The 19,307-nt window shown below is 42.6% G+C and overlaps 1 protein-coding gene across 2 annotated transcripts in view; it reads left to right on the top strand.

Moving 5' to 3' along the window:
• Positions 1-19,307, top strand: part of adgrd2 (adhesion G protein-coupled receptor D2) — a 452,918-nt gene that overhangs the window by 210,491 nt on the left and 223,120 nt on the right. For both annotated transcript variants that reach the window (XM_039762694.1, XM_039762695.1), the window contains exon 19: positions 6,404-6,519. In XM_039762694.1, coding sequence (XP_039618628.1) covers positions 6,404-6,519 — 116 coding nt within the window. The remainder of the gene's footprint in view (positions 1-6,403; positions 6,520-19,307) is intronic.

Genomic DNA, 19,307 nt, shown 5'->3' with positions numbered 1-19,307 from the left:
TGATGTTTGAAACAGTCACCAATGCACAGGCCGATGTCTCAATTAGGACAGTAGACGAGTGTTTCTACGTAATTTTCTTGTAATATTTTTTCTTTCACTTGCACGTGAGGGGGTGGAATTTCAGTGCTTGACCTGCATGATCAATGTGTAGCGGTCTAAAACCCAGCTAAGGTACACATCACCTTTGACGGTGATTGATTTATTTTTTTGGTGGGGATTGGGTTGGATGATGGATTCCAGGAAAGTACCCAAGCCTTGGTCTGTCTCAACAACAACATTTGTTTCTATAGCACATTTCCATACAAATGATGTAGCTCAAAGTGCTTTACAGGATGAAGAAAGAGAAAAAAGACAAAATATATTAAAAAGTAAAATTAGGGAACACTAATTAATGTAGAAAAAAAGTAAGGTCAAATGGCCAGGAAGGACAGAAAAAACAAAGAAAAACTCCAGGCAACTGGAAAAGAAAAATTAAATCTGCAGGGGTTCTGAGGCCACAAGACCACCCAGCCCCCTCTAGGCATTCTACCTAACATCAATGAACTCAATCAGTCCTCATTGTATTCAGGGTTCACATGGAAGAACTTGCTGATGACGGTCATGAGGACTTCTGGCCTTTAATCCATCAATGTAGGGACATCATGGTGCCCTGATCAGGTGGTGGTGGTGCAGATCGCCACCACAGAAAACCGGAAAAAGAACAGCAGAGAAAGTAGGAGTTAGTATGGATCCCTCCCCAGTTCACTTTACGGTGACATACAATAAACACAAATTTAGCAACCACAAATTACTAACAAAACCCCACACAATAAAGTCCTTAGAAACAGCAACCAGTATAGTGAAATGACGGTGGATTTGAAAAGTCCAGAGATCAGCTCGCTGTATGTGAATGTAAAGGTCAGTCCTTACCGGTATTTCTCGATGAGATGATGACTTGTGATGGCATCAGGAGTGCTCCTTTCTTCTCAGGTCCACAGCAAATCCTCAGACAGTCCTCATACAGCTGGAAGACACCAGACAGTCCATACACTGAAACAGGATATGATCCAAGAGAAGAACATGAATCCATTGCTGTTGAATGGGAAGTTAAACAGACAGGCAACTCCAGACAACAACAACAACAACAACATTTATTTCTATAGCACATTTTCATACAAACAGTAGCTCAAAGTGCTTTACATATTAAAGAATAGAAAAATGAAAGACACAATTATAAAACAAAATAAATCAACATTAACATCGAATAAGAGTAAGGTTCAATGGCCAGGGGGGACAGAAAAAACAAAAAAACTCCAGACGGCTGGAGAAAAAATAAAATCTGTAGGGATTCCAGGCCATGAGACCACCCAGTCCCCTCTGGGCATTCTACCTAACATAAATGAAACAGTCCTCTTTGGATTTAGGGTTCTCACGAAAGGACTTGATGATGATGATGGTCACGTAGACTTCTGCCTTTTAATCCATCCATCATTGTTGGAGCATCATGGTGCTTTGAGTAGGTGGAGGTGGCGCAGACCACCACCACAAAGAAACCGGAAAAAGAAACAGAAAAGAGAGTAGGGGTCAGTACCGATTTTAGAGCCACCATGAATAGTTATTTTGAGGAAATTGAACATACAGAGTATCAGGATTAAGTTAAATTAAGATTAAAATGAAGTTATAAAAAGGCCATGTTAAAGTAATGTGTTTTCAGCAGTGTTTTAAAGTGCTCTACCGTATCAGCCTGGTGAATTCCTATTGGCAGGCTATTCCAGATTTTAGGTACATAACAGCAGAAGGCTGCCAGTCTCACCACTTCTTTTAAGTTTTGTTCTTGGAATTCTAAGGAGACGCTCATTTGAGGATCTAAGGTTACGATTTGGAATATAAGGTGTCAGACATTCCGATATATAAGATGGAGCGAGATTATTTAAGGCTTTATAAACCATAAGCAGAATTTTAAAGTCAATTCTGAATGATACAGGTAACCAGTGTAGTGACATCAAAACTGGAGAGATGTGTTCTGATTTTCTTTTCCTAGTTAGGATTCTAGCAGCTGCATTCTGCACTCGTTGCAAGTGATTTATGTCTTTTTTGGGTAGTCCTGAGAGGAGTGCGTTACAGTAATCTAGTCGACTGAAAACAAACGCGTGAACTAATTTCTCAGCATCTTTCAGTGATATAAGAGGTCTAACTTTTGCTATGTTTCTTAAGTGAAAAAATGCTGTCCTAGTGATCTGATGAATATGTGATTTAAAATTCAGATTACAGTCAACAATCACCCCTAAGCTTTTTACCTCCGTCTTGACTTTTAATCCTAATGTATCCAGTTTATTTCTAATAGCCTCATTGTATCCATTATTGCTGATCACTAAGATTTCAGTTTTCTCTTTATTTAACTTGAGAAAGTTACTATTCATCCATTCTGAGATACAAGTCAGACATTGTGTTAGTGAATCAATAGAATCAGGGTCATCAGGTGCTATTGATAAGTACAGCTGTGTGTCATCAGCATAGCTGTGGTAGCTCACGTTGTGCTCTGAGATAATCTGACCTAACGGAAGCATGTAGATTGAGAAGAGCAGTGGCCCCAGGATAGAGCCTTGTGGAACACCATATCGGATATCATGTTTCGTGAACATGAAACAACAAAAGACTTCCCCTCACTCGGTAGAACTGGCCTCCCTGCAGCGTCCCCTGGCTGCCCCCACGGTGTCCAGCAAGGCTGTGAAGCCGAACTCCATTGCCCTTGATGCCCTGTGGGAATTCGGGGCACCTCCATGTTGCAGGGAGGACTCTATCTAGCGGTGTGGATGTATTGGCCAGGATAAGCTGTCGGCCATCTCTCACACAGCACAATCGCTTCGTATACAAGAGACGCGATATAAGTGTTCAGTTCTCTACGTCCCGCTGTCCAATTAGGATTTCGGAACTCTATTATAACCATATAGGCTCATGGACATACATGCAGTCAGACAGACATTGCCTACACATACATTATGTTGTGCATAGCTGTATTAAGGACTTTTTTGCGACTTTGCACCAAAATGTCATTTCATCCAATAGAGCTACTTGGGCCTAACAGCGTAAAGACACATCACCACAAGTTAACTCTTTTAGGGCTAATTTTTTTTTTGTTTCTCATCTCCCAGGGCTGAATATTTTTCCAAAAACTAACATTTTTTTTAAAACAGAACACAAAGCAATTGTTTAACATATCAAATCAACAACAAATATTTACTTTTGACAAATGTTCCTGTCTTGCATGTTGTATGTGCCTGCATGCTCTATGATTTTACATACATTTTACACAGCAAAGTCTGATCTCGCTCAAAGCAGCCACTTTCAGTCACTGCCACATTGCACTGCTTACAATACGTGTTGCTTTGGTGCCCACTTTTCAATTGTCTGTTGCTGCACTTTCTCACATATATTGTTAGTGTGTACTGTAGAGAGACAAGTCACCCTTTTGCCATTGTGCCATTCCACTGCCACCAAGTTTTCTGCCCGCATAAAAACCGTATTGTCACCTCTTTTCATCTTTTGAAACTTTATGAACTTTATGCATGGCATTATAGCCTGGCTCACCCCATGGGATTTGCTTCTGTTTATTACAGAAGTGAATAAAACTTGGCAGCGGCACGTACCTATCACCATGCTGCATAACCTGTCCAAAGCCGCCAGGGGACAAAGCACGTTTGGACCAATGCTCCCTGAAGTTATATCACCAGTTCTGTCCCATCTCTATTTGTAATACCACAGCATGCTTCATCTCGTCTTTTGTTGTGGGTTTACACTTTGAAAAACGAGAATGCGATGCAAACGCAGCCCGCGATTCAAAACATTTCTCTGCCTACCTGTTTGTCTCGTCTGACGGTAGCTGAAAAGCAGCATCAGGAGAGCAGCCTGAAGTACAGCAGCTGGTGATCTGTCGTGTCCAACAGCAAGCCATGCCGTCTTGTGAAGTCCAGCAGCCAGATCGGCTCTCAACGGATCAACGTCTGTGTATTTATTTCACGCGAACCTTGCCGTAGATACAATACAGTTTATTTTTGTATAGCCCAAAATCACACAGGAAGTGCCGCAATGGGCTTTAACAGGCCCTGCCTCTTGACAGCCCCCCAGCCTTGACTCTCTGAGAAGACAAGGAAAAACTCCCAAAAAAAAACTTGCAGGGAAAATGGGAGAAACCTTGGGAAAGGCAGTTCAAAGAGAGACCCCTTTCCAGGTAGGTTGGGCATGCAGTGGGTGTCAAAAGAAGGGGGTCAATACAACACAATACACAGAACAGAACAAATCCTTAATACAGCATAATAATAAAAATTTTTAGAAGTACAGTTTAACAGCAGATGATATCACATAATAAGATTTGGATATTTTTAGAGTTCTGGAGACCTCATCCATCAAGCTGCCTCCCCATTTGGCCATTCCACGGCTGAAACGTTACTCCGATGAAAGGACCCCTCTTTCCCATGATTCCTGTGATCCTCCATCCTCCATGTTTTACCATAGGCAGGCAAACAACTTGGCAGGTGGGCCGTGGCACCAATTGCCACATTTGGGTACCGAAAACAGAAACAGAATAGGTGAGGGTTAGTATTCAATTCTAACTATCATGTTACTTATGTTTTAGTGCTAACAACTAACAACAGAGATGCAGCCTGTACAGTAAATCAGCAGCTCTAGTCGGGGTGTGCTAAACTGAAGTAGTGAGTCTTCAGCCGGGATTTAAAGGCTGAGACTGAAGGGGCATCTCTTATAGAAGCAGGAAGACCATTCCACAGTTTAGGGGCCCTGTAACTAAAAGCTCGACCTACCACTGTTATTTTATTAATCCTTGGAATCCTAAGTAGACCGGCATCTTGAGATCTTAATGTGCGCTCAGGTTTGTAAGTCATGATAAGTTCAGACAAGTAAGCCGGACCTTGGCCATTTAATGCTTTATATGTTAAAAGGAGGATTTTGAAATGATTTTGATGCATCGGCTGCGCGAAGCGCTCAACTGGCAGCAGATCCGCTGGCGTGGCATCGGCTGGTGTTTGATCAGCTGATGCCAGCTTCTCACTCTCTTGCTCGATCTCCTGATCACTGTCAATAAAATCCGATTCTGAAAAATCAGAGTCCGACTCCACGATAATGCGCAAAACATTGTCTGCCGAGTGTTTTCTTTTCCGCACTCACTTCGCTCCCTTGTCACACGTCGATGCCATATTGCCATTGTTTCCATTTCGCAACTCACGCACACGCTAGGATTAGTTGCCGAGTTAATGAGTCTAGCATTCCTCCAAGCACAGAGGGAATGCCTGTGACGTGACAGTGAGATTTGTCGCCATTAACTGCTGATTATCACCCTCTATCCCTGGATGTCGACAAAAGTCGACATCCACCCTAAAAGAGTTAAACTCGGGCTTAACTGTAATAACAGAGAATTCTGAGCCTGAGTCATGCTCTGGGTTAACGTCTTGGTGTTTAATGTACTTTTCATATATCGATTGTATCTGTATTAAATTTAGGCAGGTTACATTTACACCAGCCATTCAAGTGCACCGTCACTGTCTAATCTCATTTACTTGCACGGCACAGAGCATCACGGCCTCTAAACTGTTAGAACATACACTGCTAAAGAAAGAACAGAACAAATATAAAAGTCGGGAGACACACCACACTGCCATAAAGAACATGAGTGTGTTAACAAGATGACAAAGATGTTGGAGTCTCATGAAGAAAGAAAGATAGAGATATGTGAAAGGCACTATATAATAAATAGATGATGTGCAAAGCACTATGTGATAGATTTGAAAGGTACTATATGATAGATAGATTTGAAAAGCCCTATGTAATAAATAGATATGAAAAGCAAATCCTATTATGTGATATCATTTACTTATTATGTGATATCTGTACTTGTAATATTTCTATTGCACTATTATATAATATTGAGGATGACTTGTGTTCTGTTCTGTGTATTGTATTGTATTGTATTTACTCCCTTTTTTTGACACCCACTGCACGCCCAACCTACTTGGTTAAGGGGTCTCTCTTTGATGAGCCCATTGGGTCACTTATTTTGTGATTTTGGGCTATGCAGAAATAAATTGTATGTATGTATGTATAATATATCTGAAAGGCATTATATGACAGATATGAAAAGCAGTATATGATAGATTGAATGAAAAGCACTATAAAATACATTTAAAAAATGTATAGATAATTAAATAGTAAGAAAGGTACTATACTGTATAACAGATGGATAGATGGACAGATATGAAAGGTACAATATAATAGATAGAAGTGATAAGCACTGCATAATAGATACATAGATAGAATTGAAAGGCACTTATTTGAGCTGGCACGTCTGTGATACTGGCAAGTAAATGAAATGCACGTCCACCATTGACGTCTCTCTTCTTCTCGTGCTCCACAGGTTAACACCGTTGTGTTGTTTCGTGTTGTGGTGGTAACAGTTGCCAGTGCAAGGAGACGCTCAAAAATGATGACACCCAGCTGTTCTACAAAATCCCAGAAACTGGAGTTGACATGGTAGGTGACCCTCAAACATTTTAGAGCTAATTGCTGTGATCTATGAGATATTAAAATATTTTCTTTCTGGTTTTATAGGTGACTTTGGGGGTTGTTTGGAATGTAGAGGTTTAGAAGTGTTGTATGTTTCCAAGACTAATAATGAATAAAGTCAGTTAGGCAGTCATTGTCCAACCCGCTATATCCTAACTACTGGGTCACGGGGGTATTCTGGAGCCAATCCCAGCCAACACAGGGCACAAGGCAGGAACAATCCCGGGCAGGGCACACATGCCCACACACTAAGCATATACTAGGGACAATTTAGGATCACCAATGCACCTAACCAGCATGTCTTTGGACTGTGGGAGGAAACTGGAGCCAATTTTAGTTTTTGCTCAGTTTTGGTATTACCACAATGCCCTTTTGTGTTTTGTTGCATATTTTACAGTGTTGTTGTCTATTGCCGACAGTGGACGGCAGCTTTAGAAGTAACACAAAAAACCCACATTGTGGTATTGGTGACGTCCAAGATTGTGGATACTTGCTTTAAATAACTCTCACTCTCACAATATCTCTGAAACACAAATCTGGTGCAAGTGCTGGTGATACAGTAAAGAAGAGAAAAGCCATCATCATGGAAAATAAAATAGAAATAATAAAAAGGTCAGAGAGCGGGGAAACTCCATCATTCATTGGCAGAGCACTTGGTTTTAGTTGGTCAACAATAGTATTTATTAAAATAATGTACCTGTTCTGACTTACATACAAATTCAACTTAAGTACAAACCTACAGTCCCTATCTTGTACGTAATTTGGGGACTGCCTGTATATATATATATATATATATATATATATATATATATATATATATATATATATATATATATATATATATATATATATATATATTGTGGAGCCCAGGCGGACATGTTGTTTTTCAACCACCACACGTTTATTTACACTATTTACAGACAATAAACTGGTCACCAAGACCCCAGCCAATGGTCACTAAGACTTTTTAGTGTATAATTTAAAAATGGAATAAGAATCTGAAAATCTAACAAAATCACATTAAAGTTAAGTAAACTTTGAAAAGAATGATACCAAACATATATATTTAGGTTTTAAAATAAGCCCAATTTAAAGCGTGATAAAAAACGGGACATGGAAACGTGACATAAAATTGTTGCACAAAATCACTGCTCTTTTAGGCTTAGGATTTTATATATATAGAGTAGATATATACACACACGCACACACACACACACACATATATATATATATATATATATATATATATATATATATATATATATATATATATATATAGTAAGAAATAAGACAAAAACAGGTCAAGGTTTGGGGGTTTGAGCCCCATATACTGTAACTTAAAGGTCCAACTTTTTCCAACAAAAATCATCGGACAAACAAGGGATGGCAGAACGGACATTTAAAGAGCCGGATCAGAAATTGGCAACGTGGAATGCTGGGAAGGCATGGTGGTGGATGGGTAGTGGACGTCATCAATGGGGGACCAGAGGGAAGAAAGTGTTGTTGTTTTGGTTGTCCAGGCAGGATTATGGCGGCGGCGCTTTGTCTTTTCTACGGGAAGAGAGAGAGAGAGGTTAGTACACCGCCATCATCCCCTGGCGTGACTTGTTGTGATGCGCGTCGGGTCTTTAAGCTACTCCCCATGTGTTCGTGCATGACAATATATATATATATATATATATATATATATATATACACATTGTGAAAAGAACTTGAGACAACACGCTCATAAAGGTTTGGAGTGTGAGCCCCGTGTACTGTTAGGTCCAGAATAGCCTTTCCTGGCTTATGCGTTCACCAAAGAAATGAATCATACAGTGGACAAATTACAATGCATGAGAGACATTTATATCATGAGACTGGCAGGAAATTGAATACAGAGGGAATGCTGGGAAGAAGGTCAAGCGGAAATGACATGGAATGGTGAGGCCAAAGTGCAGTCGTCAGGTAAGGTAGGAAGTGATGGGTTTAATGGGTAAGTGGAATCGTCTGCCAGTCTTCTCACTTTACGTTTTATTCTTCCCCTTTTCTGTTGAACGAGAGGGAGAGATGTTAGTGCCTTGTGCACTTTCTTTGTGCTATCCCACGTTGTTGAGCCCGTAAGCTGCTCCCCAAGCGCGGGTGTGTGACAACATATATTGTGAAGAAGGGGGCTGTATACACCCCTAGAAGATGCGCTCGCTCCCCCTTGAAAACCCTCTTAAACGCTGATACAATGGAAACCAATACAGTTTACCTCCTCTTTGCTCCATTAGATGCTGGGCTGCTGCTGTGTCTCGTGATCTGCTTCTCGCTCAGCACTTCGTATATTTAAAAGCCCGTACAGCACTTGTTCTTTTTGCTTATTGCTTTGTCTCAGTTCTCCCACAGACATCCTCTGCTTTATGCTTTATTGTGCAGATTATGAATAAAGTTTATGTTTTTTGAAAACCCTGAACGAATCTGTGCAATTGTGTAACCCAAGCATGACAATACTGTATGTATATGTACACACCTATATGGCGTCCTGTCAAAACATCAGTTCTTAAAATGAGTAGCCCTGAATGTAATACAGAACAATTTGGATCTGAAGGCTGTAACAGATGAGGGTAAAAAAGGGAATTTGGTGAATCAGGATATCACATTACTTTTTTGTTGATTCTTCCTATATAAAATACTTCAGACAGAATTACTTTTTCAGCTCTTTTTGCTCAAATGTTTTGTGTCAAAGCAAATAACGAGAGGAGTAATGAGATGAAAACCTGGCAACGACGAGGGAGTTAAAGTGGAGAAGCTGAAGTTGAACGAGTGCACAAGTCGCTCCTCCCGCAGGGGTCTTGCATTCGGCTCCTCAGGATTTATTACAGCAGAAGGAAGGTGGGGTACGGTGAGGGCATTGACTCTTGAGAAGTCTACGAGATTAAAACATCAGTAACCAAGAGTAAGCACGGTGATAGCAAATATGGATCTCTTTCACTGATTGAAATATTTTCAGTGCTGAAAGATATCCAAATGAAAATGAGATACCAGGAAGCCATTTAAATAATAATAATAGATAGCGTGAGGCCAAGACATCCGCCGAGCAGAGGAGTCAATGGGTGCTGTGGAATTAAAGTTGACATTAGTAGCAGTGCAAGACAAGCAATGACCTGCGAGCCCCCCAATTAACCATACAAGTCAGAGAACAATTTTATTTCTTGTGTAGCCCCAAATCACACAAGGAATTCCTCAGTGGGCTTCTCCAGTCCCTGTTTTTGACAGCCCAGAAGCATTAACTCTCTAAAAAGACAAGAAAGAACTTAAAGTGGGAGAAATTTGGAGAAATTCAGAGAGACCCGCCCATGTAAGTGTAATGGGTGTCAAAAAATGGACTAAATATGACACCCAATGCAGGAGGGAGAGAGAATGAACATTTGGCTTTGGGGTGGCACTGTACTTAGCACCTCTTGTTCTCACTTCCAGGGCACTAAATTCTCTCGTCTCTGTTCCTCTCCTATTCTAAGGCTGTAGAAACACATAAATCGCCGGAGTGTGCCAGTCAGTATGGGTACGGCGGTGTGTCCTGCAATGTTGGTTCCATCTACAGTCATTTTCTGTAATGAGCAAAACAATTCTTGTGAAACAGAATTCACAGAGAAAACTCGGTGTTTTGCTTTGCAAAAATAAAATATGAAATAAATTGAGTTTCACTTCCAGAAAAATTCATGTCAGTCACATCAGGAGAAAAGCGTTTAGTTCCTGTCTGGGCATATTTTCATGCCTAAATTTCATGTGTGTCTGTCTTTTAGTATTTAAACAAAAACCATTAGTAAAAGAAAAAAATGACCAGAAATGTGCATATCCTCAACTAGGATAAGGCGATTACTAAGGTAATGGGGGGGGGGACTTGTCGTGTATTGAGGTGCATTTTAATACGTCTTCATGTCATAAATGTGCAGCATGTCACCTTTAACAAAATGCTTTTCTTCAGGCGATGTGAACGAGTGTCTTTTGTTCTAGTAGGGTCTTGCGTCCTAGTAGGTTTGGGTTTCTACCGCCTGTCCGTCATCGTTTATGGTTATGAAACACTATGCTATGATTGCATAAATATAGTCTTTGCTTCTGAATAATACTATTAATATACAATACTGTAATCTACTCTATATAGTGTGATATTGGTGCTTGGTTGGCGCCCACCTGACACAGACTGACAACGGAGGCACGTGTAAAATAAAAAAAAGAACTTTTAATTTCTTCTTCACCTGTGGGACATGTCTTCCCTGTGAACCTCACAGGCACAACACGGTCCCAAAATACACAGACAAAACCAACAAAAATCACCCCAAGTCACACTCTGTCTTCCACTCCTCGCAGGGCCGCTTCGTCCATCTCCTCCCGACTCTGGCGCCCTGAGTAGTGGCTGCAGGCTTCTCTAATAGCCCACCCAGAAGAGCTGCAGGTGCTCGTTGACGTACTTCTGGCTGCACCTCCAGGTGAGGCTGCGTTCCTGCCCAGACGGGCTCGTTAAGCCGTGCAGCTCTATGCAGCTCCCCTGGTGGAGGCCATGGAGCCCAACCAAGATGAGCTCCAGGGTTCCATGAAAGTGGCCCTGACGCAACCCAGGGGGGCTGCGACCAAGTGTTCCGGGGGACATACCATGCATCCCATGGCTACTCCCCCAGATCCAGTGTTGAAGGGACGTCCCGGCCGGGCATGGGCCCCGGCCATCCACCACAGTGCCCCTCTGTTACCGGAGCCCTGTGGGGCACAGCGGCTTGTCCCGCGAGGGCTAGTCTCCTCCAGGATGGGGAGTCAGTGTCCTGCTGTCCACGGCTCTGTCCTGAAATGACAAAAACACAAGAGCGGGAAGTGCTGCCCTGATTCCCGCATCCTCTGGGAGTCCTCCAAGGACAACACCTCCAGCCGTGGCCACAGCGGTTGCACTCAAAGCAAAAGCAAAAGGACGGGAAGTCCTGCCCCGACGTCCACCCAGCTGAGGGTGGCTGATGGTTCCGCCCACAGCGCAGCCCTCCACAGTCTGCAAACAGATGGGCTTACGCTGCACACTGTTTGGAGGCCCCTTTTTCTGGGGTCTTCCCTTATTCAGGGGTGCACCAATGGTCTTGGTCCCCTTATGGGACGAAGAGGGACCTCGTGCCGTCTGCACCCCTTTGGATGCCTGTGAGACTGGTGCCGGCAGTCTGGGCAAGGTTGTTTGGCAGCCGATATCAAGCAGCTGGCTCCCTGCACACTCGTCTGCCGTGCTGTCCGTCATCTTGTTGGAGGTGCGGCTATGTGGCTCGCGGAACCAATCAATACTGCCGCCCTTTTGCTCACCCCTCCCATATACTCTGCAGTACAGGCGTCACTCACCTGTACCGCTGCATCAGTGCAGCCGGAGTATCCAGTGTCGTGCCTCCTCAGCCATTGTGGTATCTGGCCTAGCCACAGACAGGCAGACACATTTGAATCACCCCACACACGTTTATTATACATATTTACAAATGATAAAAGTGCTTCACAAACCCCTAAAGTCCCCAAAGTCATGGCCACAAAAATGCCTCACCACCGCCTCCCTGCCTCCTCCACCAAGCTCTATCCTTCTCCTCACCCGACTCCAGCCATTGTACGAAGGGAGGCGGCCCCTTTTATACAAGCCCAGATGTGCTCCAGGTGCCTCCCGGCAATCTTCCACCGGCACTCCCCAATGTGGCGGAAGTGCCGGCTGCGCACCCGGAAGCACTCTGAGTGTCCCCAGTCCTCTTACCCCCCAGCACTTCTGTGTGTGGCGGAAATGCTGAGGTCCAGGGCTCTGCAGGCATTGTGGTGCCCGCTGGCGGTGACCACGGGCCCCTACAGGGTTGAGCTTCAAAGCTCTGTACCCGTGGCCCCCAAAGGAACCAGGGCGGTCGCCCCCACATAGTCTGGAGAAGACATGAGCCCTCCTCTGGTCGTCCTGAGCGTCCCGGCTGGGTCGCCACCCCAGCCATCTCCGACAATAGATAAAATCCTAAACCTTAAAGTACAACGACTTTATGTGGCATTTTTATGTCACTTTTTTGTCACGCTTTAAATCGGGCTTATTTTAAAACCTATATATATATATATATATGTTTGGTATCATTCTTTTCAGAATTTAGCTAACTTTACAGTGATGTTGTTAGATTTTCAAATTCTTATTCCATTTTTAAATTAAAAACTAAAAAATATCAAGCACTCATGTCCCGCGAGACGAGAATTTCTGGCAAGAGATTTAACAATGCCCGGGGCCGGAAATAAAACACAAAGAATAGGACAGCTGCTGTACAGGCTTTTAAATGCTAGAACCGCTGCACGAGATGCAGATCAGCCAGCAGCTGATCGAACAAAGAGGAGGTAAAAAAAACTGTATTTGTTTCCCATTGTATCACCATTTAAGGAGGGTTTCAGAGGAGCGTTGGCGAGTAAATCGAGTAGGGGGCGAACACCCTAGTGTGTTTGTATATCTGTATATATAAAGGAGAGTTGGGATCCGAGAGACTGTGTTTGTGTGTTTGTGGAGGGATGGAGAGTTAAGGCGGGTAGGGGAGTGACGTGATCATCTCCCCTCCCATTCACGTCATTTCATTCACTTCAAATCATTTCGCTCCGAGCTGAGCTCCGCAGCTGACGTGGTCTTGCCGTTCTTTTTCCTTAGTGTTTAGTCCTTTCTCCTTTACTAATTTACTGTTTAGTACACGCGGCACTTACACAGTCACTTATAAAAGGGGAGAAAACTCCGTGCAAGAAATGGATATTGAAACTACCTTGAAAGACATGCAATCAACGAGGCCATTAAACGGATCCCAAGAGAGGTCTTCTAGGTTGGAAAAAAAGCGCTTGGCTGCCAAAACCAGCGCAACAAGAAACGACTTCTACGTTAGAAAGAAAACGATTCGCTGCCAAAATCAGGCAGTTAAACGAATCTAAAGAAGACAGGATTTCAAGATTTTGAAAAGGACGACTGGTTGCCGAAACCAGGCGGTTAAAAGAATCTGAAAAAGACAGGACGTCTAGATTGGAAAAACCACGATCCGCTGCCGAAACTAGCCGGTTAAACGTGCAGCAAAGCGCACCAGGTCTGCTAGTATATATATATATATATATATATATATATATATATATATATATATATATATATATACTGTATATATATATATATATATATATACTGTATATATATATATATATATATATATATATATATATATATACACACACACACACACACACATATATATATACAGTATATATATATATACACACACATATACATGTATATATATGAAAACACCAGCGGTTCTCAAACTGTGGGGCTAAGGGGGGCATCAAATAAATGAACAAGACATCAAAATAATTTTTTTACATTTTTATTTCAAATTTAAATTTGCAAGCATATAATCACAACGAATGCATTAGAACTAAAATTAAAATAAAACATTTCTAAGGCCTAGATCTAATGACTAACTGACGATCAGCGCCACTGCTGCTGCTTTTATAGTCGTGTATTTTCAATCCAGAAAGTTCGAGACGTATCGGTATCTGCCGCGAACATTCGGGTAACAGCAGATCAGGTGATAATGCGGCGCGACTGCACCACATTGGCAGCGTAGCCAATATTGCCAAATTGAGTTAAATAATTTACTGCCTATTGGGTTATTTTCATAATACAACTAACAGCGGTATAATATTTGTCGGCCGAAAATACGTTCGTCTCGCGCAGATTGACTTCATCGGTGTACTCATTTACGAGATTTTTAAAAATTAAAACATATTTAATCGTTTCTTTACATAAAAAAAAATTAAATAAGAATAAATAATTAATTCTTTGTTTTTGGGATTATAATTACTACCAAAAAACACACAAGGCATTTTAGCAGTTATTAAAGCACTAAAAAAAAATAAATTGCAAATATTTCATCGAAGTTAGCCGAACACATGCAAATCTTATGATAGGATACCGCGACACCGCACGAGTATCATACCTTTGTTAGTTGTATCAGGGGTTATTCTCATCGGTCTTCTATTCCAGGTAGAAAAGGGGAGGGGGGCGAAATACAAAAGTTTGAGACCCGCTGGAATACACAATGGGAGGTCTGATAATCGAGAGTCCACCCTATGAGAAGGATTTAGGAGTCTTAGTGGACTCTAAGCTATCGACTGCTAGACGGTGTTCAGAAGCCATTAAAAAGGCAAACAGAATGTCAGGTTATATAGCGCCTTGATGTGTGGAGTACAAGTCACAGGAGGGTCTGCTCAAGTCCTTATAACATGCTGGTGAGGCCTTATCTGGAGTTCTGTGAGCAGTTTTGGTCTCCAAAAAGGACATAGCAGTGCCAGAAAAGGTCCAGAGAAGAGCGCCACCATGTGGTGAAGAAAAAATAATGAAAAACATCTTTGTTTTTATCAGTGTGGCTCTAACGTCTGTCTGTGTCGGGTTGGGTGGTTGGCAGGCCCCCTAGAGGAGTTACAACAGGTACAATTACCTCAAGGGGTCACAGCTCTACAGCGTTCTCCTTTCCTCCTTTGTTTCCAGGAGAAAACATTTAAACAGACACACAATAGACTATATAAACGGGACAGCACTATAAAAGACGCAACTCAGCACAGAAGACATTTAAGACATCCCCATTCATGTAGCATTGCTACAAGTGGTCCTCAGTAATGGTCCAATGGAAGAAGCTTTGAAACACAAGGATTCTTCCTAGGGTTGGAAGTTCCAACCAAGCTGAATAATTGAACAAGAGGGGCTTTGGTCACAGAGGTGAGTACAAAGCCATTGGTCACTCTAACATAGGGATCTCAAACTCCAGTCCTGGAGGTCCGCCGTGGCTGCAGGTTTTCATTCTAACCCTTTTCTTAATTAGTGACCTGTTTTTGCTGTTAATTAACTTTTGAATTTATTTTTGAAGACTCAGACCCCGTAATTGTTTCTTTTTCCTTAATTAGCAGCCAAACAATAATAAGATACAAAATGGGCCTAAACATGAGCAGCAAACTGTGACCATCATACAATATCTGAAAATAAAGGAAAGCGCAGGTCTCAGGATTGTTGATCTACTCAGGTCCCCAAAACATTGTAATGGTACTGTTAGAAAAGTAAAGAAAATCAACAATTTCTGACATGTCTGCTATTGCACAATGAGAGCAGCAACACGCCATGGAATTAAAGAGCGGGTTTAATTAACAACAAGAATCATCACCTCATTAAGAAACTGGTTGGAGTTTGAGGCCCTGACTTAGTTGGTCTTCTGTTGGCTCCCTCACTTCACATCTCATTTCCGTTTAAGGTAAGAATTGAAGCAATTCAGAGGAACGGTGAAGAAATTCCGGGGAACAGATCTCAAAAAACAAGTCAGTTAAAATGAATTTAAAAGAAGTTAATTAGCAGCAAAAATGGGACACTAATTAAGAAAAGGGTGAGAATGAAAACCTGCCCTCCAGGACTGGAGTTTGAGATCCCTGAGCTAGACAGATCTTCAGATTTCATTGGCCTGAGATTGGAGAACCTGTTGGATGGATGGCCATCTCAGCAATGCTCCATCAATTAGGTGTTTTTGGTAGGGGGCTCAGAGTTTGCCAAACAACATTTAAATGACTCTTGAGAGGAGGAGGAGGAGGAGGAGATTAGGAGCATGTCCTGATACAGGAGAGCATAAGGAAAAAGTTCTTTGGCCTGATGAGATAAAAGTTCAGCTCTTTAAAGCAAAACCTCCAGCACTATGTCTGCCAAAGACCAGACGCTGCTCATCTACTGCCTAATACCATCCTTACATTGAAACATGGTGGTGGCAGCATCATGCTATTGGGACAGTGCTGATGGTCAGGATTGAGGGAAAGATGAACACAGCCAAATACAGAAAGGTCCTTGAAGATAACCTGCCCCAGAGTGCACACCACATCAGACTGGGGCGATGGTTCGCCTTTCAGTACAACAGTGACTTGAAGCATACAGCCAAGAAAATGCTGGCATGTCTTTAGGACAAATCTGTGACTGGCCCAGACAACGTCCAGACCCAACTGAACATCCATCCCATCCATTTTCCAACCGAATACAGGGTCACGGGGGTCTACTGGAGCCAATCCCAGCCAACACAGGGCAGGAACCAATCCTGAGCAGGGTGCCAACCCACCGCAGGACACACACAAACACCAAGCACACACTAGGGCCAATTTAGAATCGCCAATCCACCTAACCTGCATGTCTTTGAATTGTGGGAGGAAACCGGAGCGCCCGGAGGTAACCCACGCAGACACGGGGAGAACATGCAAACTCCACGCAGGGAGGACCCGGGAAGCGAACCCTGGTCTCCTAACTGCGAGGCAGCAGCGCTACCACCGTGCCGCCCCCAACTGAACATGTGTGGTGAAAATGAAATATTCCAGTGTGCAGACGCTTCCCATCCAATCTAATGGAGTAGGAGAGGATCTGCCAGGAAAAAAAATGGGAGGAACTGCCCAAATCTAGGTGTGCAAAGCTTGTGGAGGCTTACTGAAGAAGACCTGAAACTGGAATTGTTACCAATGAAGCTTCTGAATTAAAGGGTCTGAATATGTGTGGAGAGACCTGAAGATGGCAGTTTACAGACACTTCTCCTCCAGTGTAACAGAGCTTGAGCACCTATCTGCACGGCAATGACCTAAAGTGTACAGCCAAGACAATGCCGGAGTGTCCTTCAGTGGTCCAGCCAATGCTCATACTTAAATCTCCACAAACCATGTGTGGAGAGACCTGAAGATGGCAGTTTACAGACGCTTCTCATCCAATCTAATGGAGCCTGAGCACCTGTCTGCACGACAGTGACCCAGAGCATATAACCAAGACACTGCTGGATTGGTGTTGGGACAAGTCTTGGAGAACATATGTGGAGACATCTGAAGAAGGTGGTTTACGCTTCCCGTCGAATCTAGCGGAGCTTGCGAGGATCTGCCAGTAAGAATGGGATAAACCGCCCAAATCCAGGTGTGCAAAGCTTGTAGAGACTTACCTTACAAGACTCAGAGCTGAAATTGCTGCCAAAGGAGCTTCCACAAAGTTCTGAATTAAGGGTCTGAATACTTCAAGACCCCACTGAACATGTGTGGAGAGACCTGAAGATGGCAGTTTACAGACGCTTACCATCCAATCTAATGGAGCTTCAGAGGATCTGCAAGTATGAAAGAGATAAACTGCCCAAATCCAGGTGTGCCAAGCTTGACTTAACTTACACAACTCAAAGCTGGAAATGTTGCCAAAAGGGCTTCTACAAAGTTCTCAGTTAAGGGTGTAAGTATAGGGTGGTCCAGATCTAATTATGCAATGTTTATTACACTACAACGTATTAAGTTTATTACATAGAAAATCACCCGAAAAATCCCGGACCATCGAGAAGTGTGCAAACTGACGACATGAAGAATCGTCTTCGCGCCAAACTGGAATCGTCCCCGCATAAATCAATCATCCAGACGATCTGGATCTGCATAATTAGATCTGGACCACCCTGTACTTCTAGACACCACTGCACATGTGTGTTGACAGGTGAAGATGGCAGTTTACTGACGCTTCCTATCCGATCTACCAGAGCTTGAGCACCATTCAGCACGGCAATGACCCAAAGCATACAGCCAAGACAATGCTGGAGAGGCTTCTGGACAAGTCTCTGATTGTCCTTGAGTCGTCCAGACAAAGCCCAGAGTTAAACCCCTAAAGAACATGTGTGGAGAGACCTAATGATGGCAGTTTATAGATGCTTCCTATCCAGTCTAACGGAGCTTGACAGGATCTGCCAGGAAGAATGAAAGAAAGTGCCCATGTCCAGGTATGCAAAGCTTGAAAAGACTTACCAAAGAATATCTGAAGCTGGAACTGTTGCCAATGAGGCTTCTAAATTAAGGGTCTAAATGATACTTCTAGATCCCATTGAACATGTATGGTGAGACCTGAAGATGGCAGTTTACAGATGGAGCTTGAGTGCCTTTCAGCAGAACAATGACCCATAGCAAGCAACCAAGACAATGCTGGAGTGGCTTTGAGACAAGTCTTGGAGTATCCTTGAGTGGTCCATATACTTAAACCTCCATAGAACATGTGTGATGAGACCTGAAGATGGCAGTTTACAGACACTTCCCATCCAACCTAAAGGAGCCTGAGAGGATCTGCCAGTAATAATGGGATAGACTGCCCAAATCTACGTGTGCAAAGCTTGTAGAGACTTACCTTACGCAACTCAAAGCTGGAATTGCTGCCAACGGGGTTTCAACAAAGTTGTGAATTAATATACTGAATACTTTGAAGGAAAGATTTCAATTTGTGATTTTTAATAACTTTGCAAACTTTTCTGAAAACATGTTTTCACTTGGTGGTTATGTGTTATGGAGTGTGATTGATGGGGGGGGGAGATATGGCACATTTATCCAATGAACATGAAATCTACAACACAATAAGATGCAGAAAGTAATGGTATCTGAATACTTTCTGAATTCACCGTTACTAGAAAGTGCCAAGCCAATTTGAGTGGGTGGCATGCTTGATCAAATATTTTTTTCATTGTAGTTCCCAAGATGGCATGATTCAGGTAAAAAGAATAAAGAAATAAATAAGAATGCATTTAGACTTACAGTGCCGTCTCATACATGTGATTTGTATCAAAAATGTTTTGTTCTCTTACGGAGTCATAGAATTTTCCAACAAAAAAGGTGAACCTTCAATTCAGGGTCATGAAAATAAATCCTTTTACTGAACCGATGTGCTACAAATCCTACTAACCTCAGTCGGACAAAAAGCCATTGTTGTTACGCCT

Source organism: Polypterus senegalus, chromosome 9, assembly GCF_016835505.1.
Source record: "Polypterus senegalus isolate Bchr_013 chromosome 9, ASM1683550v1, whole genome shotgun sequence".
NCBI lineage: Eukaryota > Metazoa > Chordata > Cladistia > Polypteriformes > Polypteridae > Polypterus > Polypterus senegalus.
The sequence above is the reverse complement of the archived record's forward strand: the minus strand, read 5'-3'. Positions and strand labels throughout refer to the sequence as shown.